Source organism: Poecilia reticulata, chromosome 20 (assembly GCF_904066995.2).
Source record: "Poecilia reticulata chromosome 20, P_reticulata-male-v2, whole genome shotgun sequence".
Classification (NCBI taxonomy): Eukaryota; Metazoa; Chordata; class Actinopteri; order Cyprinodontiformes; family Poeciliidae; genus Poecilia; species Poecilia reticulata.
The window spans coordinates 12,934,184-12,958,690 of record NC_088849.1 but is presented as its reverse complement, the minus strand read 5'-3'; the positions used below and the strand labels follow the sequence as shown (position 1 = coordinate 12,958,690).

General features: G+C 38.4%; 4 protein-coding genes and 1 non-coding gene across 5 annotated transcripts; 3 read left to right on the top strand and 2 right to left on the bottom strand.

Annotated features, from left to right (window-relative positions):
• Positions 1-81: 81 nt before the first annotated feature.
• On the top strand, positions 82-3,994 carry cct5 (chaperonin containing TCP1, subunit 5 (epsilon)). The gene is made up of 11 exons (XM_008438628.2): positions 82-324; positions 714-774; positions 894-1,058; positions 1,604-1,802; positions 1,923-2,115; positions 2,344-2,493; positions 2,612-2,731; positions 2,858-3,043; positions 3,133-3,270; positions 3,351-3,531; positions 3,676-3,994. Exons 1-11 carry the CDS (start codon positions 220-222, stop codon positions 3,801-3,803), a joined length of 1,626 nt encoding a protein of 541 aa, XP_008436850.1. The 5' UTR covers positions 82-219; the 3' UTR covers positions 3,804-3,994.
• cmbl (carboxymethylenebutenolidase homolog (Pseudomonas)) lies at positions 3,986-8,021 on the bottom strand. Its single transcript, XM_008438629.2, has 6 exons — positions 7,899-8,021; positions 5,723-5,937; positions 5,516-5,623; positions 5,268-5,410; positions 5,094-5,185; positions 3,986-4,526 (listed from the first exon to the last, which is right to left on the bottom strand). The coding sequence occupies exons 2-6, from the start codon at positions 5,935-5,937 to the stop codon at positions 4,347-4,349; spliced, it is 738 nt and encodes a 245-aa protein (XP_008436851.2). The 5' UTR covers positions 7,899-8,021; the 3' UTR covers positions 3,986-4,346.
• Positions 8,022-9,538: 1,517 nt separating this feature from the next.
• trnat-agu (transfer RNA threonine (anticodon AGU)) lies at positions 9,539-9,612 on the top strand. Its single transcript has one exon. It is a non-coding gene; the product is annotated as a tRNA-Thr (tRNA).
• Positions 9,613-10,739: 1,127 nt separating this feature from the next.
• On the top strand, positions 10,740-22,732 carry marchf6 (membrane-associated ring finger (C3HC4) 6). Its single transcript, XM_008438624.3, has 25 exons — positions 10,740-11,100; positions 12,347-12,446; positions 12,893-12,966; positions 13,160-13,303; positions 13,852-13,924; positions 14,043-14,211; positions 14,434-14,620; positions 15,144-15,205; positions 15,290-15,322; positions 15,405-15,456; positions 15,587-15,645; positions 15,738-15,818; positions 15,947-16,015; positions 16,876-16,950; positions 17,250-17,384; positions 17,469-17,689; positions 18,016-18,153; positions 19,015-19,237; positions 19,856-19,925; positions 20,147-20,328; positions 21,111-21,245; positions 21,350-21,439; positions 21,615-21,747; positions 22,021-22,156; positions 22,375-22,732. The coding sequence occupies exons 1-25, from the start codon at positions 11,031-11,033 to the stop codon at positions 22,460-22,462; spliced, it is 2,799 nt and encodes a 932-aa protein (XP_008436846.2). The 5' UTR covers positions 10,740-11,030; the 3' UTR covers positions 22,463-22,732.
• Positions 22,689-24,384, bottom strand: LOC103482450 (arylamine N-acetyltransferase 2-like). The gene has a single exon (XM_008438623.3). It carries the CDS (start codon positions 24,200-24,202, stop codon positions 23,336-23,338), a length of 867 nt encoding a protein of 288 aa, XP_008436845.1. The 5' UTR covers positions 24,203-24,384; the 3' UTR covers positions 22,689-23,335.
• Between the last annotated feature and the right edge of the window lie 123 nt (positions 24,385-24,507).

Genomic DNA, 24,507 nt, shown 5'->3' with positions numbered 1-24,507 from the left:
AGACAGAAGATTTAACTGTACCTTTATTAGAAGATTTTTGAGCATTTAGTAAGGCACATTTCTGAGTATTTGGTTCCGCCCTCCCCGCCCGTGGAGCCTTCCAGAAGTCGCCGGCAGAACCGTGCGGCTTGCAGTCTAGCAACACTCCAGAACAACATCTTTAAAACTCACTTTTATAAGTACTGAGCGCACATAGCGACTCTTAAATCATCACTCAACATGTCCACGTTGGGCACATTGGCATTTGATGAATATGGCAGGCCTTTTATCATCATTAAAGACCAAGACAAGAAGACTCGGCTAACGGGAATTGACGCATTGAAGGTACAATGGGCTAGCTAGCAAAGAATTAGCATTATGGTGAAGTAGAAGTGAATTTGATGTTTTCTTATTATTTGAGTTAAGTACGAGAGGCGCTTAAACGTAAACGCTTGCGTTAAATGCATAGGTATGTCCTGGAAGTCCAGCTGATTTGCATTAGTATCGTAACAGGACTAGAAAGATTTGTAAGCTGTCATGCTAACATGGAGGCCCATGTGCTCCTCTGTACGGCTTTGAGCCGGGGGGTGTTGCTTCACAGAGCTCTGCCCTCAATAGTCAATGGTGATGTGCATCACCTCTATAACAAAGCCATCTTAGGTGACAAATTCTTAAGTGATGAAAGAGAAGATGAAATTATTGGCTAACTTCAAATATTGTGGTTTTTTTTATAGTCTCACATCATGGCAGCCAAAGCTGTCGCTTCAACGCTGAAAACATCTTTGGGACCTAACGGTATGCAAGAACTATACATTATGCTGTCATTTCGGCTTATAAGGTTCTTTTATTTCAAACCTCTATCTTCTATATACAGTTAAATATATTAACAGTCCTCTTTAACAATTATTAATTAGGTCTGGACAAAATGATGGTTGACAAGGATGGAGAGGTGACCGTCACTAACGATGGAGCCACTATTCTCAGCATGATGGATGTGGACCATCAGATTGCCAAGCTTATGGTGGAGCTGTCCAAGTCCCAAGATGATGAGATTGGTGATGGAACCACTGGAGTTGTTGGTATGTGATCTGGCACAGATGGTGATGGTGCTTCTGAATCCATTCTGCTACAGTTATTAATTTCCAAAATAGTGCTGTACTCAAATAAAAACTGTTGATATCAGGTAGGACTGCTACTAACACCTTTGTTGGGGGAGTAATTCAATTAATGTTTCAATTAATTAATACATTAATGTAAAGATATTGTTCTTAAATATATATATATATATATAATATTTTTTCTCTACTTATCAGGCAATTTTATTTTTATTTATTTTATTATTTTTATTTTATTTTTTTTGCATTAATTGGATCTTGTTCTTATAGCGCTAGTGGCCTTCTTTTGATTTTAGCTTGATGGGAAGGAGGTTTGTTAATATGGGGAAGACATGCAGGAAATTACTCGGCTTGAGAATCGAACATGGGACCATAGCCTCTAATTTTAAATCTTAGATTGAAAGTACAATGGGCTAGCTAGCAAAAAATTAGCGTTATGGTGAAGTGGAAGTGAATTTGATGTTTTCTTATTTGAGTTAAGTACTTAGACATTTTTATTTTTGTTTCAGTGCTGGCTGGAGCGCTGCTCGAGCAGGCCGAGCAGCTGCTGGACCGAGGGATCCACCCCATCAGGATCTCTGATGGGTACGACCAGGCTGCACGCATCGCTATAGAGACACTAGACAAAATGGCAGAAAGTTTTCCCTGTGACCCCAACAACACTGAACCTCTCATCCAGACTGCCATGACAACACTGGGATCAAAAGTGTAAGTCGTAAGGTTTTTTGGTTCACAGTAACATTTGTGGGAGATCTTTTTATTTTCTAACTTCACATAATCAAGCCTGTGAGTTATATTGAATGTTTTTTTTTTCCCCTTGTTTTCTAGAATTAACCGGTGCCACAGACAGATGGCAGAGATCGCAGTGAATGCCATCCTCACTGTGGCTGACATGGAAAGGAAGGATGTTGACTTCGAACTCATCAAGGTGGAAGGGAAAGTAGGAGGAAAGCTGGAGGACACACAGCTCATCAAGGGTGTGATAGTTGACAAAGAGTTCAGCCACCCTCAGATGCCCAAGGTATAAATATGTGTGAATAATATCGTGAGAGGATTCCTGTCTTTTTTTGTTAATCATCGTTTTATTATCTGCTTCTAATTTCCCTCCAGCAAGATGAAAAATAAATTATTTGAAATGTATTTTTTCAGATTAAGAATAAATGAACAGGATGAAGATCAATTTGATTACCTGCATCTCATTTAGCTGTATTCTAACGAGGCGAATGTTTTCTTCTTCCTTTTTTACAAGGCTCTAAATGATGCTAAAATCGCTATCTTGACCTGCCCATTTGAGCCACCGAAGCCCAAGACCAAGCATAAGTTGGACGTGACCTCAGTTGAGGACTACAAAGCCCTCCAGAAGTATGAAAAAGAAAAGTTTGAAGAGATGATCCAGCAGGTGAATGCCCCAAATTTACTGTCCTGCTTTAGATTGTTGCGAGAGCTGATTGTCGTAACGACTTAAATGTTTGATTAACTCACTTGGTGTAAACAATGTATGTGTGTGTTTATTTCAGGTTAAAAGCACTGGCGCTAACTTGGCCATCTGCCAGTGGGGCTTTGATGACGAGGCGAACCACCTTCTGCTGCAAAACGAGCTGCCTGCCGTGCGCTGGGTCGGTGGGCCAGAGATTGAAGTAAGAAATGGTTAAAATGTGCCGAAGACCTTAAAATCAAACGTTCCTGAACTCTTTCCACCTTGATTATTCCATTAAATCGAGTATATTACTTACTACTCAGTATGTTTTATGTTTTTGGTGCAGTTGATAGCGATAGCCACAGGGGGGCGGATTGTGCCGAGGTTCTGTGAGCTGACGCCAGAGAAGCTGGGCACCGCCGGCTTAGTGAAGGAAATCTCCTTTGGCACAACCAAGGACCACATGCTGGTGATCACAGAGTGCAAAAACACCAGGGCCGTAACCATTTTCATCCGTGGTGGCAACAAAATGGTGAGCACCTACCATCCCTCGCCCTGTAAACTACGCATTTACCTTGGCACATGTTGGTTTTAATCCACTCTTTTCCTGTTTGACAATAGATCATCGAGGAAGCCAAGCGTGCGCTCCATGATGCTCTGTGTGTAATTCGCAATTTGGTCAGAGACAACCGTGTCGTTTACGGCGGCGGAGCGTCAGAGATCGCATGTGCTCTCGCTGTGAACCAGGCGGCGGATAATGTACGACTTGGACACCTGGTGTAAAAATCTTGATGTTGACACTTGGACCTTTTTGTACTTACATCGGTTTTCTTCAACAGTGCCCATCATTGGAACAGTATGCCATGAGGTCGTTTGCTGATGCTCTAGAGGTCATCCCGATGGCATTGGCCGAGAACAGCGGACTCAACCCCATCCAGACTATGACCGAGGTCAGAGCCAGACAAGTAAAGGACAACAACCCTTTCCTTGGCATCGACTGCTTGCACAAAAACACCAATGGTAAGACGTTTGTGCTTTGTTCTCTGATCTGGATAATTGAAATGCAAATATATATATATATATTTTTTTTCCACCAACATAAATTAATTGAGAAAACTTTTAAGCCCTCATTTAGCTTAATTAGCTTTGTTTCGTCCTGCGCAGACATGAAGCAGCAACATGTAATTGAGACCTTGATTGGCAAGAAGCAGCAGATCCTTTTGGCTACCCAGGTGGTTAAGATGATCCTAAAGATAGATGACATCCGAAACCCAGGAGAGAGCGAAGACTGAAGCTCCCCGACTGAAGGAAAGCAGCTCGAGTGTGAGGGGGTTAAATGAGTGAGCTGTTTCAGAGGTCTTTGGCACTTCCTCGAGCTCCATGTCCGCGTCGCACTGCGTATTGCTATTTATCATTTGATACAACATGTCCAAGCTTTATTCGTTACAAAGTCTCCAATAAAACATTTGACTGATGAAATTTCCGTGTGCTTCACTTTTATTGACATTGGGTTATTGCTCATTGGGTACATTTACGTATTCAGATCTAAATATTAAAAATCTCATCATTTCATTGAGTATATTTTGTTGCTGTGTTCATGGTGTTTCTGTACTGCATTCAGCCTGTTTTTGGCATACATTCATGATTTATTGGTTAAAATATTTTTTTCAGAAAAAAATATACTTTCATCCAGACATTAAAAAAAATACACTGGTATGATGTAATATCAACTACAAAGTTACATAACCCACCAATCAATCCATATTAATCTGATTGTGTTTTAAGGCACTATTTTCATCTTAAGTGCAATTTAAGCTTTGATTTATTTCACATGTTCAGATGTATTTATTGAGCCAGTTGAGCATATCCTTCCTGGCCTCCTCAATTTGGGGTTTGTCAGTTGGGTTGATGTCCTCTCTCTTGCGGTGGACAAAGCCATGGGTCTGTCCAGGAAATATTTTCAACTGGAAGTCTACTGTGCATTTCCCTTTCAGGTTTGCTTCCAGGGCACTGACCTAATGAGTGAAAGAACAAGTTTGTTTAAGCACACTGTGCTTAAACATACAGCTACAGTATGCGTGCAATACCTCAGAACTTTTTGCATTTTGTCACATTGAAGTCTTAAACGTTACAGTGTTTCAGTAGAATTTTAGGAGATAAGGCAACACAAAGCAGCACATTATTTTTTTCATAAATATTTTCCAAGGGAGATCAGATCGCAGATGTACAAAACAAATGCACAAGTAAAACAAAACGACTCAAGAAAAACAATGGCATTCCTCCTTTACTGCAATTTTTACACTTCTACATTCATTAATAGATGGTATATCGGAAAGGGGTTGTGGGGGGCATATGCAAAGGCATGCTGTATTTTTCCAAAAACTAAAAATCGCACATATCAGGTTGATCTATTATATAAAACTTTAATATGCACTGAATCTTATGGTTACAAAGTGAGAAAAAATTTCAAGGAATATCATAATTTTTGAACGGGTCTATAGGAACACTCCGAAGTTAATTAAAAACATTCTAAATGAAAGCAGGAATTCAGTGGAAGTCAGAAACGGAACACACTCACTCACCTGATCCAGAGGGATGACATTATCGTTTTCTGCAAAGATGAACAGTGTCGGGCTCTTCAGCGAATACCTGTCCTCTCTTTCACGAACTATTCCTGCAGAGTTAACCCCGTAAACCCCATTCTCAATCCAACTTAAATTAACAATACTATGTATTCTGCTGGTTAAACGACGTACCATAAACAGACACTCCGGCTTTGATTTCAGGATATAACAAGGCCAAGTAATGTGTTGCCACTCCTCCCCAGCAAAAGCCCACTGTTCCGATGCGCTTGGCTCCACACTGCTCCTTCAGGTACTTCAACACAACGTCGACCTCTCTGAGAAGGAAATAACTATTAGGCTCATGCGTGATGTTAAAGATTCAAGACAAGCACTGCCCAATAAGAGTCCGTCTAGAAAAGCTGAACTGAAAGTGCACTCACTTGTTAATGTCCGTTGGTTTTTTATCCTTAAGCCACTCCTGAAATGTGGACCAGTCTTTGGTTGGACTCCAGGGTTCCTTCCCGACAAAGAAGTCGGGACAAACAGCACTGCCCAGGACAAAAAGCGGAAAGTGACCATCGGGGCAAATAGAATAACAATCCTGATGCATTTTTCAGTTAATATACAGAAGCGACGTTTCAACACACGTGTATCCATTGGCAGCCAGCATGTCAGCCATATATCTGGTGTTGGGAAGCTCCCATCCGAAGATGTCTTGGATGACAATCACAGCCTTGTCCGATGCGGCGGAGGGTTTCACTACGTATGCCTTGATGTGCTCGATCTGGACCTCCTGGCCCAGCCCTCCGTAATCAGACCGATCACCAATATCACAGGGACATGGCTTGGCCTCGTTTGCCATCTAATAACACACACAGACACGGCATGATGGAGATTGGAAGTGACTCTGTTCTGTCAGAACAAGTATTTGTAGGTAAAGAGGGCATGTTGTGTGACCACGAGTTAATTTGGGAAAATAACATGCATTTTCATTTTCAATATGGGCTGAAAGGGGCCATAATCCAAAGATGCCATTTAAAAGTACTAATGTTAGTGATGATGAAAGAAAGTACACACATAATAAATAAAAAAATAATAATAATATTAGGTACAGTAAATAATGGAATCATTTATCGGATATGTAACTGAAGAATTCAATTGGGAAATTATTCATGTTTAGCTTAATTTTGATTTAAAATCATGTACAGTTATTTCACCTGCTAATGAATTATTATCCAGTCCAGCTCTGCAGCACATCATGATATTATTATCTGTCAGCCTTACCTATCAAAGTCTGTGAGTAACAGTGCTACTAACAAGGTTCAGCAGTTGATTAGCCAATAGGGTGTATTTAAGGAGGTAATAGAGTTTACGGTAAATTGTTTCAGAAAAGTTCACCTACATTATAATTACTAGGTACTGATGGTGTTTTTTTCTTCTTTTTAAAACTGATTTTAACATTATAACACATTCATATTTCAATTATGTGTATTATATAAATTATTAATTTTATTAAATAATTAAAGATTTAATATTATGATTTATTTATGTATTCCTTTAAAGTTTCATTCAAAGTTTGACATAAATGAAGTTTTAATTATTAACTGACCTGCGACACTTTGGGCTCTCTACTAGTTGAGTTCCTTTTTAAATTTGAAATTCAGTTTTAAAGATCAGGAATGATTTTTTAAAATAATTGTAACTCCATGACCTCTGTGGCCTTTAAAAAAGAATAAGTAACTTGGTTTTATCGAGTTTATCTGCTGAACTCAGAAGAAGTCAGTCGCCACTCCCCTCATCAATCAACATGCTTTTAATACACAACATACAACCATAAAATGTACTAAGGTGACTAAGCAAATCTTTTGTTCGACCACAATTAGACATTTCATAACTGGATTTGTTCCTAATGAAAACAGTGGCAGACTGAATAATGTATTAAATGACCTAATGAATATGTTGGTGTAATTAAGGTGAAAAGTTAATGACTTGTAGAACAAGATGTCACAGCATTTGATAGAATAGCACTAACCTTGTTCCAATTAGTCTTCTTATCTAATGCTCTTTATGTGAGTCACGTAAAGATGGAAAAGAAATATTTTGTACATTTTACAAGCTACTGCAGATAATCAGGGTTTGTTTGTGGAAAGACAAAGAAGAGATGCTGGATGACTGAGGAAAGTAAGAGAGAAAATAGAGACCAAAGGAGCAGTTCCCATAGCAAAAAATAAATTCTGCTGGATCATTTTTTGTAGCTACATATTTATTATTCTATTTATTTATTTATTTATTTATTTATTTTAAAGTATGATCTCATCTTGTTACCTTAATGATCACTAGGAGTTTCAACATCATGGTGAAAAAGCAGCAACAGAAAAAAAAATGCATTGCGTATTTTGTTCACGTTAAGGTTTTTACGGTAAAAAAAAAAGAAAAAGAAAGAAAGAAAGGAAGGAAAGAAAAGCAGTTTGAGCACTATGCTTCCGTAAACTCTGTCTAGTCTGGCAACGTCTACGGTCATTATCGAAGTCACTTAACACCAATGCATATAAGAAATCTGTGATTTAAGCCTTTGAAATCTTAATTTATGCCACCACGGTAGAATGAAGAAAGCTCAAGTTTTGTAACAAAGTTGCTCACTTAGGATCATTATGGTAAAAGTCTCTATGTTACGCAACAGAGTGACGAAGCATTTTGCAAGAAAATCTCTAACGATTTTTATGGCTAATAATGGATTATTTTTCAAAAATGTGAGAATTATGCAGATTTTTAAGCACTCCGTTAGCTTTTTCAAAGTCAGCTTGCACTGATTTAGACACATACCTTATTGTCCTGGGGTCTCCAAAGTATAGTAATGGCTAGAGTGAGGAAAAGGACAGGTTTGCAGACTCTGAGACAAAATGAATGGGCTACTAGAATAAATAACTGGTCACGTGACAAACATCTACCTGCCAAGACTTTCTTGTGGTTGGTTTCAAAATAAAAGCACTTTTCTTTTCTTTATACTACAAAATAAATTCCATGCTGTTGTAATGTAAGAAAGTTTCAGTGTTTGTCAAATGTTTGTTTTGCAGGAACCGAAAGGGGGAAATTTAGATTGAAAATCAATGATCAATTTTGCCCAATTTATTCAGAAAGGAGCACTGTCACAAAAACAGTTCAGGATAAAATTAACTTCTAAAGAGCCTTTAGCCGATTCTGTTGTTGTCATGTTGTTACATTGTGATATTTCTGTATCTCAAATCTTCTTGGTCTTCTCAATAAAATTAATTACTACTCTTATATTTTTAAAAAAAAGTCGTCTGTTTTCATTGAACATTGAGATATTTTTGCTAAGTTTAAAGACAGTGTGGTGAGCTTGAATAAAAAGATTGGTATTTTACTCTTTTTTTTTTAAGCCCACTTGTTCTTGCAGAGTCTAACTTTATCAAAGTTCAATCACTATCTCAAACTTTCTAAAATAAAATAAAACAATTTTTGTGCAGAATTTGTTATTTTACACGTATTTTTGTTTACGTAAAACGTATTCAGGGTTCCATTTTAGTTGCATGGTGACACTGAAACTTTTAGAATAAAGCCATTTCTTTTAAAGGGCACTATATGACAAGCCCTGACATCTGTATTGTTTTAATCCTCACTGGTAAAAGGTCTGCCTTGCACCAGCTGCTAACAGTTGGTGGCAAGGCACACTGGACAGGTTGCCAGTCCATCACAGAGGCAGAAAGGAACAGACAACCATGCACTTGAACCTGAGAAGAATTGAAAATAAGACAGTTAATCTGACATGCATGTTTTTGTCTTTGAAACGAAGGTGGATTAAAGAAATATCCCTTGACAGAATTTGAATGCAGGGCCTCTTTGGTAGACAGTACTGAAAAGCAACAGGAATGGGAACTCCTCCTTTACCATGTCGATAAACATTTTTTTTGGTCATAAGAGTTTTAAAGTTGCATGTTTTAGAAGTCTCAAAAAATTAGCACAGGACCAAGATTATGTCAGCAATGTCTAATGTCACAGTAAAGCAGTTGACTTGTGCAAAGTTTTGTTCCCAGTGAAATGCATTGATTGCGTAATAAAAATGAGCTAATAACTTCATTGCACTCCACATGTATTAACAGTCCTAAAACGAACAAATCTTTTAATGCAAGCCGCCTAATATCAGACCTATAATTTGTGTGCATTTTAAAATCCTATCTTAAGAAATGATTCATTTCAATCTTATTACATTTTTTATGAGAAACTTGACATGAATTAATGACACTATAGCCAACTCTTCTTTTGTTCTATGTAACATAAGGATATTGTTACTGTACAATGTCCATCAGTATTTTGCTACTTCCACATCCAACTTCTCTTCTTCTGTGCCCATTTTTCTGATGCAAAAGAAACCAGCTGCCATACATCCAACAGCGTCATGATTCCAGTTTGCAGCTCAGTGTAGCCTGTATGATATCTTAAATATCGGCGCCGTGGCTTAGATGGTTAAAGCGCCTGTCTAGTAAACAGGAGATCCTGGGTTCGAATCCCAGCGGTGCCTTTTCATTGAGAATAGGTGATCCTGTAATTATCAATGTCAAAACAATTAATTTATAAACAGATTACACGCAATAAAAAACAATTAAATGTCATTAAAGTCTCATCCACTTATATTAGCTCATTGCTGATTTCTATTAGTAATAAGATATATGTTTTTATATATTTATGCGGTTGGAAGAAAGATTGAAAAGATGCAATAAATGTGGTTTCATGTAATACAAAATTATTTGAAAAAGTATGTGCATAAAATTTAAAAAGGTTAAAAATTAATAGATGGAGATGCAAACAAAAACAGAGTTCCAGATGTAATATAATTTTTGCATCTCCGTTTACTGAGCCTGGAGCTACAGCGGTAAGACTTCACCTTTTATCTGTTCGGGACAAAACGGAAGACGCCCAGGTTTTAGCTTCACGAAACTTGTACAAGTGTCCTCCAGTAGGTGGGGCTATTGCCTGAAATTGGACACCTTTCTAGAAGCATCATCTGAGAGAAACCTAGCAAAAATGATCGTAATAGAGACATGTTCATTTTAATAAGACTGATACATAATTGTCTTTAAATAGTAAAATGTTAGCCTGGCTTTATTGATAGTTGTTGTTTTGTTTGATTTTATACCGAAGCAATGGATCCATTGTAATGAAGTAAAACAGTCATGACACAAGCTTGACAGCAGCAGGGATGGGCTTTCTGGCCCTGTTCTGGTATCCCAACCATTTGGCTCAGCTAACCAACAATATCTGGTTCGTCCTGCTCACAAACATATCTTTTGTGTAGCGATTATAATTTGGCCCTCTTCTGGTACGGTTCTATTAGTAAATGTGCAAATACGCACATGTAAGACATATATACTTTTAAAGGAAAGTAAAACTAAACTGCATGTACAAATTCGTTAAAATTGCATTAGATTCATTCCCTGTCCGCACAGAATAAACTGATCTGCTCTATTAAGTGTACCCGCTCTGCTTTTGCTTGCATGTCGATTATTTCATTACGACATTTACTTGTCTCTATTTTTATTTGCAATTTCCGCTTATAAATCCGCTTATAAACCTTTCACAATAGATAGATTCTGTCGTTCATTTAAACGAGCTGGCAAACAGCAGTGACTCAGTTACGAGCAACGCCGTAACGCTTACGCATGCGCTGTTCCGTTTAGCAATTAGCCGTTTGTCGTCCAGATCCAAGCTCTCGATTTAGCAACACAATTTTCCAGAGTTTCGGTCTGCTGTGGAATAGAAACATTTTCCACACCAGAGATTAGGTGTTCAAGGTGAAAGGATAGGACACAATAAACACTTCGGTGTTTTCTCCTGTGAAACCATTTCACGACTGCCAATGCATCCGAACCGTAGGATACAGTCGTGTCGCTAGCTTAACACAGCTAGCTCGGCGATATTGCCTGTGTCGTTAATGGGTTCATGGTACGAGGCTACCCTATTAGAGACAGTAATCGGTGTTTAGTCAATAACATGGACACTGCTGAAGAAGGTGAGACTCTTGTTGCTTTCGATTCGGTGGTTAACAGCAATCGGCTTCGGAAATTCATCTTTTAGAGACAAACCTGCTGCTCCCGAGTAAGCTCTCCTAATGGCAGATGATTAGCAGCGGCTGTCAGTGAAATGTGAGGTAGATTCGAGAAGGCATGAGATCTGTATCAAATGTTATTTTTGTGTAACAAAGCTCCGCGTGACAGTAGATTTGGTTGAAATGTATTTGATGCTGAGAACCGGGGTGAGGGGACCCAACAGAAATTACGGATGATGTCATCACTTTACTGTTATTTGTCCTTAAGCTTAGCTTTGCATAATAGTCAATTACACTGCCTAGATCTACATCTTAATGCAGTTAATAAATAAATCGGTTAATAATGAAATACTTACCTGAATTCTACTGGGGAAATTGTACTTACTGTTCCAGAACGTGTTTTTTTTATTATTTTTATTCCTGTTAGCATCGTTCTCAGAGCATGATAATGTCGATATCAACGTATTTGCAATGAGGTTTAGTTGCTTTTAATTAAATATGTGGAAAAACACACTAGAAAATAGGAAAGGGCTTTAGAAGAAAATACATTTTAAAAAGGAAACATGTCAAACAAAAGAGAAGAAATAGAAACGATGATAAATAAGTAGTAGAAGCAACTGAAGAAATTAATTTAAAAACACACGGGTTTGTTTGGCAATATAGAGAAACACAGATATTTAAATGAGCTGGTTTTTCGTTGCACATGGGCTTTTCTGCAAGAGTTGCCTGCCTGTGGTGTCTAACAAATATTCTGCTTGGAGCTTCCCAACTGCCGGAAACTAAAAACATAACCATAATAAATGCGGTGTATGTTGTTTCTTTAGTTTATACACCATAAGTTTTTTTTGTTGTTGTTGTTTTTTTGCCATATAAAATTTCCTGGCACTTTTTCTGGCATCCGATTCTGATTAATCAGATTTTAAAACCATAAGATCGAAATGAGGGAAATTTATATGTCAATCTTTTATTGTAAGTATTGTAGTGCAGATTACCCACCTTTAGTTTCTCCCTGAATCCAGTTGAATCTTTATGTAATAACTGTAATCTGTGCATATCTTAAATCTATAATCCAAAACATTGTTTTTATTTAAAAGTTAAGCAGCATTTTATATTGAGATCTAGTAATTGTTTTTATTTCTAGCAATATCAATTAATCTTATGTTCTGTGTTATTTTTTTGTTTTGTTTGTTTTTTTTTTTTTTTTTTCCAGCGGATATTTGCCGTGTGTGTCGCTCTGAGGGGACCCCAGACAAACCCCTGTACCATCCATGTGTGTGCACCGGCAGTATCAAATTCATCCACCAGGAATGGTATGTGTCAGACTTAGTCCTCTGGTCCGATACCTATTTTAAAATTTGTAATTTTTTTTTACAAGTGTCTAAATTAACAATTGACCTAGATACTTTTTAATAGCGATGTGTTTTGGTTAATCTTTTGCGTTATTCAAATATTGAATCCATTAATGCCTGATTGTGTCGGGTGAACATTTTATATTCAATAGGCCTTTAAATCTGATCTGAGCAACTTTTTTTCAATAATAATATAACAAGGTAATGTTAAGTTAATCCATAGATTTATGAACTAATCAAACTGAGAGTGTTTTCAACGTATCAATACACCTAATATTAAAGGCAGTTTTCTGTTTTTAGATGTCCTCATATTGTAGTTTCCTGTCGGTATAAGTACTGTACATGATATTTCAGGGATGACTGGGCATTTCTTTTGTATTTATTTATTTTTCTTCTAACATCTGCAGTTTGGTCCAGTGGCTGAAACACAGCAGGAAGGAGTACTGTGAATTGTGCAAGCACAGATTTGCTTTCACGCCAAGTAAGTCCATCCATTAAAATGTTAGTTCTCAACATGTTTACTAGCTGAGTATAGCACTGTACAGCATTAGGCCCTATTATTAGTGATATTTCTTTAGCTTGATTCATGCATTCAAACAATATGACTTTGAATTATAAAGAGAATGTTTTACTCTTGTCAAGAAATCTTAACTTTCTTCTTCTGCCCACCTCAGTCTACTCCCCAGATATGCCCTCACGTCTGCCCATCCAGGACATCTGTGCTGGCCTGCTGACCAGTGTGGGTACAGCCATTCGCTACTGGTTCCATTACACGCTGGTTGCCTTCGCATGGCTTGGAGTGGTTCCTCTCACTGCATGTAAGTGATATTCTGTCGTAACTTGCCTTAGTAGACAAATTGACAAGAAAGGGAGAGTAAAATATATATATTTTTTCCCTTAAAGTGATTCAGATTTTTACCCAAAACACATGAACCAATTACAATTAATTAAAGTTTGGAGTGTGAGCGTTAGTAAATTAGTAGGTGCCGAAGGTGTACCCAGGACAGTAAGAACCAACAGAGGCACGCACAGGAATCATCACAGTCCAAAACAGGGATTACCTCACAACCGCTGTACCACACCTGTTGTGTAATCAAATCAACAGGAGACTCCCATTGGAAAAGCTTCACCAGGATTAATGGACTTGTGCTGATAAGTTATTTAACCTTTAACTGGTGCAGCTTTTATCTTCTCACGCCTTTAGAAACAAGAGAGAGAGAAGTCATTCTGCGTCTTATTAGTTAGGAAAAAATAAGCATAAAGCAACAGAATGCCTGAATCGATTCAAAACGGTGTTAATAAAAATCCCATTAAATTTTATAAGGGAAAAAAAACTTGTCTAATACTGTGGTCTCTTTATTTCCAGGTCGCATCTATAAGTGTCTTTTTACCGGCTCCGTGAGCTCTCTTTTGACACTGCCGTTGGACATGCTCTCCACGTAAGAAGAGATAATTTCCTATAAACGGATGATTCCCCGTTTTGAATTTTGAACAGCTTAGCTGCTGTTGTTTGCTTTAATATACTTGTGTTAATATATTTCTGTTGTGTTCCTGCAGAGACAACCTCCTCGCAGACTGCCTCCAGGGTTGTTTTGTTGTCACCTGCACTCTGTGTGCATTCATCAGTCTGGTGTGGCTCAGAGAGCAGATTGTCCACGGTGGCGCCCCCCAGTGGTTGGAACAGCACCAACCTCCGCCCCCTAACCTTGCTGGACAAGCCAATGAGGTGCACAACTTCATGGATATATATAAAAAGTGGACATTAGAAACTTATAGACTAATATAACAATTGTATGTTTTCACTAACTAAATATAGGTTAATCATTCAACATAAATGGTGAAAACCATATATATATATTATGATTTCTCATTCTTCAGTCAGTCAGATATGGAATCATTCAATAACCTTGGATTTGATAGTCCTGTTGGTATAATATTTCACCCTTAGGGTCAAGCTCAAGGTCAGGGAGCAGCTGATGAGCCCCCTGGGGCTCAGCCAGACCCCGCTGATCCTCCGGCTCAAAATGAGGCCGAGCCTGAACCCCCTGACGGCGCACCAGACCAGGCTGATGACCCGGAGCTGGAAGAAGAGGGTGCACCTGCTGAAGATGGAGAGGCCAATAATGGAGCTCAAGGTTTCTGTATAATTTATCATATATTAATGCTTCAAGTGAAACAGAAAAACAAGTTTTGTTTAATTTTGACATTCAAACTAGAGCAATTGTGACCTTTACTTATTACCAAGTTGTTGGTTGCACCCAAAAATAAAAATAAGTCTCACCATGCAGCATGGAAAAGTTCATATTATTATTCGGTAAAACAGCAAAAGCTTTCATTGAAGCGGTAGATTTTGCGATCCAAAATCTATTTATTTTGAAAGACCAAGCAAAACATTTGTATTTGCTCTGTCACAGCGGCTACAAATGCAGAATATGTCCCCAGGAATATGTATTGTTTTTCTTAAACATTATGTTAAAAAAACACATATTCTGAAGTTGAAATTTTCACAGAACAATGTATTATTATACATTTGTCAATTCTGAAGAGAAATTTCTTTTCACCTTTACGTCTTAGTTCCTTTGCAGATATTTTCCTGCAAAATAATGACAAAATAATATATTTGCTACATTTGAGTGTTTTACAATTGTTTTGCTGTAGATGACATGAATTGGAATGCCTTGGAGTGGGACAGAGCAGCAGAGGAACTCACATGGGAAAGGGTAACGGCATAAAATCAGTAATCCTTTTATGTCTGAAATACCAACTTGAACCACATTGACTTGTAACTGTTGTTTCCCATTTAGATGCTTGGTCTGGATGGTTCCCTTGTATTTCTGGTAATTTATTATCTTATTAATAATTAACTATGAGATCCAACAAAAGCTTTTCCTCTTGACACGACTTGTCTTTGTTTAATAGGAGCATGTGTTTTGGGTGGTGTCTCTCAACACACTCTTTATTCTGGTGTTTGGTGAGTCGACTGAGACAAAGATGTGTAACAAGCGTCGTTATAAACTACACTTAACTGTAATACTCTTGTTGTTTTTTGGGGTTTTTGTTTACAAAAGATTTACAATACACTTTTGCTCTTTTCTTATTAGCATTTTGTCCCTACCACATTGGACACTTCTCTGTCGTTGGCCTCGGCTTCGAGGAATACGTAAGACTCCACCTTTACTTTATCCCACTATAAGACACAGTTATGAATGCTGTAGGATTTAATCTTTTGTTGTTGGTAACGTTACACTTTAGGTCCAAGCATCTCACTTTGAGGGCCTAATCACGACGATTGTGGGTTACATACTGCTGGCCATGACTCTCATCCTGTGCCATGTATCCTTTGTTCTAGGATCAGTACCCCATGTAAAATGTTTAATATTCAAAATCAATTCTAATAGATTAATTTAGGCCATGTTCTTGTGAAAATATCAAGCGAAAGATATCCTTAATGGATATTCTAGGGACTTGCTGCTTTGGTCAGGTTTCAACGTTCCCGGCGTCTCTTGGGAGTCTGCTACATTGTTGTCAAGGTAACCTCTCCAAAAGCCTTTGTTTTGTTTTTTTATACTTGCATATGGAAACATAGACTCCTGTTCTGTGTTTCTACAGCAACGCAGGCCTGGATATTTTTTTGTTAATATAAACAAAGTGGGAATATTGCAAAAAACTATTTATTGTGCCGTTTTGTTGTATTAGAATAAACAGAGACTTTAATGTGTTAAATTCTTAAAATATTGGACATTCTTCTATATAATATCTCTGATTTATTTACCTTGCCATTTTAAATGCAACTGAGTAACCCTGACAAAACCTAAGGGCAGCCTTCTGTAATAAATGGTGGGAAAATATCCATTTCCACAAGTCTTCCAGCTGTGGTAGGCTGCAGCTTAAAATACAACACAATAGAAATGACAAAGCATTCTACAGTTCATATCCATAATGACAGAAGCTTATGTTCTTTGCATTGTTTTATTCATATTATCCCCCCAGCAGTTGGTTTCTTTATAGCGCATTCTGATGGTTATTAAAACACACTGTTCACATACGCTGCATACTTTTATCAGACCAGCTTTGTGGTCGCCTCGAGATATTTGCATGCTCTGTGTTCTTGTGTTGACTTTGTGCACTTTCCCATACACATCTACTGTGTGATATGACATCATGTAATTGAAGCCACTGTGAACTTTTCCACTTCCTAAAGCTACAGCAGTTCTTCTGAATCAAACACGATGATTCAGCTTTACGTTAGTTTTTTTTGATGGGACAGTCATTTTTTTTTATTCAGAAAGGATTGGATGCCATCTTTGGATAACTTGTCATTATAAACTGAATTAACTATGTATATCATTGAATGAATTAAAATGACTGAAAGAAGCATTCTCTGTCAAAGGTTTCTTTGCTGGTTGTCGTGGAGATTGGAGTTTTCCCGTTGATCTGTGGCTGGTGGCTCGACATCTGCTCTTTGGTAGGACTCTTGATTTGATTCTGTTCCTGATGTCTTGCACGTTGTTTTATGCTTAGAGGTGTTTGGTAGTTTGCGTTAGAGGTCAAATTTGGATTATAAAAAGCAAAGGTTTCTGTATTCTGATAGTTTTACAAACCTTAAAATGACTACTTGCAGTTGCTTGTGGATCAGACAGAAGAAATTCTAATTCTCTGAGTTAATGCAGCGAAAGACTGTGATTTATTAGACCCAAAATGTGATTAGAGTTCTTTTTGTGTTTGCTTTTTTATTTGTTGTAATGTTGCTGTCTTTGTCTGCAGGAAATGTTTGACGCCTCGTTGAAAGACAGAGAAATGAGTTTCAAGTCGGCACCTGGCACCACCATGTTCCTGCACTGGCTTGTGGGTATGGTGTACGTGTTCTACTTTGCGTCTTTCATTCTGCTTCTAAGAGAGGTGAGGCCTGGTGTGTTTTTGTGTATTTCAGCTTATAGTAGTTTCACATTAAATTGATGTTAACGTAAAATCCATCTCCGTCAGGTCCTGAGGCCCGGAGTGCTCTGGTTTTTAAGAAACCTCAATGACCCGGACTTCAACCCAGTTCAGGAAATGATTCATTTACCCATCTACAGACACCTGCGGAGGTTCATCCTGTCTGTGGTGGTCTTTGGCTCAATTGTGTTGCTGATGCTGTGGCTGCCAATCAGACTCATAAAAGTGTTGATGCCCACTTTCCTCCCGTACAACGTGATGCTCTACAGGTAACTGGCGAGCAAAGCAACATTTTAGATCACATTTTACAGAACTGCAACGTGTTCTTTCTGCATCTGAAGTGGTTTGACAAACCACTTCCTTTGTCAGGCAGAAACGCACAACTTCTTCTCTTAAGTTTGTGAACAAAAAAAAAAGAGGAAATGTTGAGAGTGTAGTCAACAAGGGGCTGGACAAAAACATTATCTTCTGTGACTTGTTTGTTTGAATGTGTCTGTGTGCTTTAGAAATGAATAAATGTCCATATTATGGTAGATTAGTTGGTTGGAGAACACCATCAAGTTATTCTCTGATTATTTTACATCTTGCCTTTCAGTGACGCCCCTGTCAGTGAGCTGTCTCTGGAGCTCTTATTACTTCAGGTTGTCCTCCCGGCCCTGTTAGAGCAAGGACACACTCGCCAGTGGCTGAAAGGTCTGGTCAGGGCCTGGACAGTCAGTGCTGGCTATTTACTGTAAGTCCTGAACAGCGTTCATACTTAAAATGTTGGTAGTTTGAGTGCTCATCAGAAATGTTAATCAACATGTTCAGTGCATTCCAACAGTGTTTTCTACCACTTTTCATTTTTTCTCATATTGTCACCTTGGGATTTAAGGCGACAAAATAGTGCAAAGTTCTGAAGTTGGGAGAAAATTATACACGGTTTTGAAAAGGTTTGCTGATATTAATCTGAAAGGTATTGCGTGAATTTTTTTTTTTTGTCAACCCTATTACTCTGATGCCCGAAAATTTAACCAATTTTAACAAACTGTCATCTGATTAAAGAACTGAATTTATCAGTGTGCAATTTAACACTACGCCCTATAAATACAGCTGTTCTGTGAAGGTTTTGGTTTTGCTAAACTACGTTGGTGACCAAGGTTTACATTTACATGCAAAGTCCAACTTGTGGTTAAACTTTGCACATCACCTTTTTATTGCTCGTCTCCATGGGCAACCAAGAGCCCCTTTCACAAAACAATTCAGTTTGTGACCTAGACATCTTTTGGCCATATCAAGTGTTTTCTGAACGAGGTAGTCACTGTTGGCTGACTTGTGTGAGGAAAGTCCTTACCAGCTTTTAACACACATTATTTCCTGCCATTAACACACATTAGAGGAATACAAATATACACCAGACCTTACAAAAAATTGAAAACCACATCTGTTTTCTCCAGTTCACAATTACACACTACTTTTCGCATTCAAATAAATCTTTTTTTTTATTTTTTATTTTTACTTCTATCACAAAGACACATCAGGGTATGTCAACAACTAGCAACATGTGGCGTCCTTTTATTCCTGCCGCTGATCATCCTCTCCTTTCTGTCTGCAGAGACCTCCACTCCTACCTCCTCGGTGAGCAGGAGGACAATGATGCCAACCAGCCTGAAAACAACAACAACAATAACAACCCTCCCCATGGGCCTCATAACAACAATAACAACCCGGCCCCAGCTGTTGGGGAAGGACTGCATGCAGCACATCAGGCCATCCTGCAGCAGGGGGGGCCAGTGGGTTTCCAGCCGTACCACCGACCCCTGCGCTTTCCATTCAGAGTGAGACAGTCCTGTGATTTTTTTTAAAAAAATTTTTTTACATGCTTTACAATGCTCTCCAGCACACTCAATCCTATTTGAAATGTGTTACCACTCCGGAAAACACGAAACCTTACAAAGTATTTTTGTCTAGTTTATACTGCAAATATCTTAGCAAACTTGAAATGTAACAAACTCACATGCAAATAAGTTTCAGATAGACATAAGAGTTTGTTTCAAGTCAATAATTTAATATTGATGAAAAAGTACTAGTTTAATCCACTGGTATGGATTAAACTATATAACATGAGAAAATATCTCGTCATAAGTGAAATAATCTGAACTAGAACTTGTAGGTTTTTTTGTTTAGAACAAGCTCCTATATCTTTCTGAAAAGTTACTTGTAATATTTGCATTAAAAACTAGGCAAAATACTTGGTAAGATTTTGTGTTTTTGCAGCGTACACAAATTAGGGGCAATTTGTACATCCTCAGGATACTATCGGAGAAAACCATATTTTGTGCTTTTTTCCCTTCCTCCAACTTTAAAATGTAAAGAAATCAAATGTTTTTGAAGACTTCTATGCAATTGTTGTAAAGTATGAAAGTTACTTACGTGGCTCGTCCTCTGTCCCCTAGATTGTGCTCCTGATTATTTTCATGTGCATCACTCTCCTATTGGCCAGTCTGGTGTGCTTAACTCTACCAGGTAAGGGGTGATGTCAAACAACTAAACTAACAGATAAATTACTACTTTGTTGAACTCCACCCAAACCATAATGAAAGCTCTGACTCTTTCATATGTACACATAATGATAAGTCTCTCCTGAGCTATGATAAGTGAGGACAGTCTTTTTTTTCCTCCTCCTCTGTTACCACTACAAAGTTGGCTGTGATGTGAATAATTGCTCTGCCGTGTGTGTGTTTCAGTATTTACAGGCCGCTGGCTCATGTCCTTCTGGACTGGAAACTCTAAAATCCATGAGCTGTACACAGCAGCGTGTGGTCTGTACGTCTGCTGGCTCTCGGTGCGTGGAGTCACTGTGTTGTTGGCGTGGATGCCTCAGGGACGCATCGTAATCATGCACAAAGTCCAGGAATGGACACTCATGGTGAGCGGAGGACTCTTAAGCTAAGCTTTTAATAAGCAAATGGGACCAGTGGAAATTATTAGTTTTTCAAAATGCTGTGATGTTTAAGTCCTTAGCTGCTCAAAACACATTATGCATTACAGCCAGAGGTGATGGTTGGCATTTTAATAAGCATTCGCAAACCATGTTTATAAATTATAAAAGGTAAAAATATTGGTTTGCTAAGAAATTAAAACAAGCTGATCTGTGTAGTATAACAATCGATCTAAATCTGAGGTGTTCTAAGCCTATTTCATCTTGTATGCCTTTTTTTTTTAAGGTTTGCATTTTCTACAAAAACCAGACTACTTTGATTGCTTTATAGAAAATGAGCCTTTAGTTCATTGTTGAGCAGCTAGAATTCAAAAAATATATAATTGTTGTTGTGGTTTACAATTTAAAGAAACATTTTTTTTACATTGACATTTTTGGCCCATGTGGGTAAAAATTTGTACTTCAGTGCTATAAAATCTGGTGCTGCAAACGTATTTTAAAAGACATTTATATAAACATAATGATAAAATGTTTCTTTCTTAACTGTATTAGAGCAACTATGTATGGAGTCTGAATGAAACTAAACTTCCTGTAAACTTGGAAGAAGTATTATGTATCTAAATCAGTTGGAAAATTTGCACAAAATGTCAGTAACTTCTTGAAGAAAGTCAGATTGTTGCTTCTCTATCATTTTTAGCTAGTGATATAATTTTTCTGTCAAAGACCAGTGGCTCTTACTCTTGTCTTTGTTTATAATATTACTCATGTAGATCCTGAAGACCCTGGTTGTGGCTTTGCTGGTTGCTGGAGTCATCCCACTATTACTGGGGCTGCTGTTTGAACTGGTGATTGTGGCCCCACTTAGAGTACCTCTAGACCAAACACCTCTGTTCTATCCTTGGCAGGTAAGATTATATAAGCACACAAGATTGTCGTCTCACCAAGTTTTCACCTAAACGTGCATTAAGAAGTTCTTGTATGCTCTTATATGTCTTGATGTTATTTTCAGGACTGGGCTCTTGGAGTTCTCCATGCCAAAATCATCGCAGCCATCACCCTCATGGGCCCACAGTGGTGGCTTAAGGCTGTAATTGAGCAGGTAGAGTATTAATGGATATGAAATACCTAAATATTATCCTTTTTAAATTTCCCAATTTAAAAAAATATCTGCTGACTAAGCCTGTTCATTTTCTTTCTGTAAAGCCCCCCGAGATGACTTCTGTTGCTCATTGGAGCTTTGAACCGAATCCTGTTAACTCTCAGCCTCTTCACAGGTTTATGCAAATGGAATTCGCAACATTGACCTCCAGTTCATAATCCGCAAGCTGGCAGCTCCTGTTATCTCAGTCCTGCTGTTGTCCCTGTGTGTGCCGTATGTGATTGCTGCCGGAGTGGTTCCTGCTGTCGGTCAGTATTAGAAATGCTTTTTAATTTGATCACTTTAGACCCCTTTAAATATACATGAAACTTTCTTTCCTCCACAATGTATACAGACTCACATGGAGCCCTGCCCCTCCCACTCACCTCCCCCAGTGTTTCACTAAATGTCCATGAACAAATTCCGTCTTAAATCCAACTACTTCTTGTGGTCATCCACACGCTTCTAGGCTCATTCTGGTGATCACTTTTAGTCAGGATGAGGAGAAAAGTGAAGACCATATACCTGTACTTTGTTTCCAGGTGTCATCCCTGAAATGGAGATCTTGATGCAGAGGAGAATCTATCCATTCCTCCTGATGGTGGTGTCGCTCATCGGCATCCTGTCTTTCCAGATCAGACAGTTTAAACGACTTTATGAGCACATCAAAAATGACAAGTATGAATGTTTCTGTCTTCCATCATTTTTTTTTTTTACAATTCTAAAATCTTTATTTGTGTAATAAACTCTAAGACTCTTATTTTAATTGTGTCTCTATTGAAACACTTAGTGTTTTATGTCTTGGTATAAACATAAAATGCTTTTTATTCTTTGGCAAATCTAATTTAGTTGTAGAAAAAAAAACGTCAATTCTGACATGTATTCTCCCCATGCAGGTACCTGGTTGGTCAGAGGCTTGTCAACTACGAACGGAAATCTAGCAGAGCAAACTCTATCCCATCCTCCAACCCCATCGCAGAGTAACATCTTTGTGTCCAATGTGTGCCACGTTTTTGCACCAGTTACCCACTGTAGACCCCCCTCTGCACAGGGTAACTGTAGAGGGTCTAAACATCATGTGTATTGTCATTCATGCCTTGCTTTTTGTGAAGCGCTGCCTCATAAATTGTACATGTGTAAATACTTTGAAAGCAGACTTTGTCTTATGAAAAAGGACAGTTGTGGATTAATGCAATGACCATTGTACATCTTAAAACCTGTATGTATAATTTATTAAATCAAAGTGACAGTTTACATTTTCTGTTGTATGTTTTCTGCAAAATCAGTGTGTGTGTGTGTGTGTGTGTGTGATTGTTCAGCAAAGGCATCTGGTAAAATTAGGATGTGTAATTTTATTCTAAGCATTAAATTACAAAAATGTAAAACCTTATTGAATTGAAATTATTAACCAAAAGTCCAACCTCATTTCTTAAGAATAGTTGTAATCACAATTTCTGCAATTTTTTGCTCAGTTATTTGGTAATTGTCAGGTCAAATACTCAAAATCTTAATTTAGCTTATATACTTGGATTAGATTTACAATTGCAATTCATCAGATGCATAAAAATAACTTGCATTTTGTTCCATAAACTGACTACCTTGCAGGTTTTTTAAGGATAATAAAACACGATATGTAGGGATGGGTATACCCTTTCTATTCTAGTCAATTAAAAAATAACTTAATAGGTCTATTACATGTGTACGTTTTACTTATTTATTTATTTTTGCTATTTAGTCTTTAATTAAAATAATTATAAAACTTTTTTTTTTAAACTTAGCAACCGGAAGCACCTCATCGGTGCGTCAAAAATTGTAGTAGTTGTATATTTTTGCCTTTAAAGTTATGACATCCATAAATCAGTATACAACTGGGGGTGGCGTAATCGTGTCATCCTTTGGAATAAGTGGAGACTGGAGCACAATTCCAAAGTTTTCTGCTAGAACAGCCGGAATTTCTTCATCTTCAAGTTCCCTGGTTGTGGTTTCTAGCCCACCTCCCGTTGCTTCAGATGGGAATGTGGTGGTAATCAGCCTGCGGCCAACGTAAGACACCCTCCCGCCGGGTCTTAACACGGTGCAGAGGGACTTGCAGAAGAAGATGGAGCTGGGAGAGCTCTGGTGATACTGGCACATCTCGGCGAAGTCCTCCAGACGCCGAGGTTCCAGGTTGAACTTGTAGATCTCCGTCCAGTCCCCATCTTCGCCTCTGTTCTCCTCCTTTTGCCACTCCAGAAAGTGCACGTCGTCTATCCTTCTGAGACGGTAAACTCTGTGGCCCTGCACCTGAGGACCATAAGTATCCAACGAAAGCGGGACACTAAAACCAGCAGAGCCGAAACCAACATCACACAGCCACCGTTTCCCTTCGAGGTTGACCATTACGATCAAATGGTCAAACGGGGGCCCGTAGCGACTAGTTATCGAGTTCTTCACCTGACCTGAGAGCACAGTGGCCTGGAAGCCCAACTGGGTCAGCAGCCAGTAGAACAACGAGTTATTCTCAAAGCAAAAGCCACCTCTGCGCTGGTTCACAACCTTGTCGTAGAGGGCCGGAAGGTCCAGCTTGACCTGTCCACCGCTGTGCACCGTCAGGTCTTCAAATGGCACCGACAGCAGGTGACAGGTGTGAACCGAGCGAAGCAGCTCCAGGCTGGGCACACCGGAAGGGCCTTCAAACCCGATCCGCGACAAGTACCGATCCACTTCCATCTTCACGGAAGACATTTCCTTTTCCTTTTCCTTCTATGCTTTCGGTCTCACGACGCTTTACTTTCACTTTTCCTTCCAGACTGGTTTGGAAACCGAGTGCAGGGGAATTAAGAGCAGAAAGCGAGAGCAGGTCAAACACAGTATAAGAATTCCACATGAACGTGTCGATATGGGGTCAAAGTACATAAAAAGGATGCCCTCGTGGGCCGTGGCTTAAAATGCAGAGGCGTAGTTAAGGAAAACAGTGATGAAGTTCAGAAGTTCATGCCATATAATTTCCACAATTTGTCAAATTTAAAGGAAATTCACCGTTAAACTTT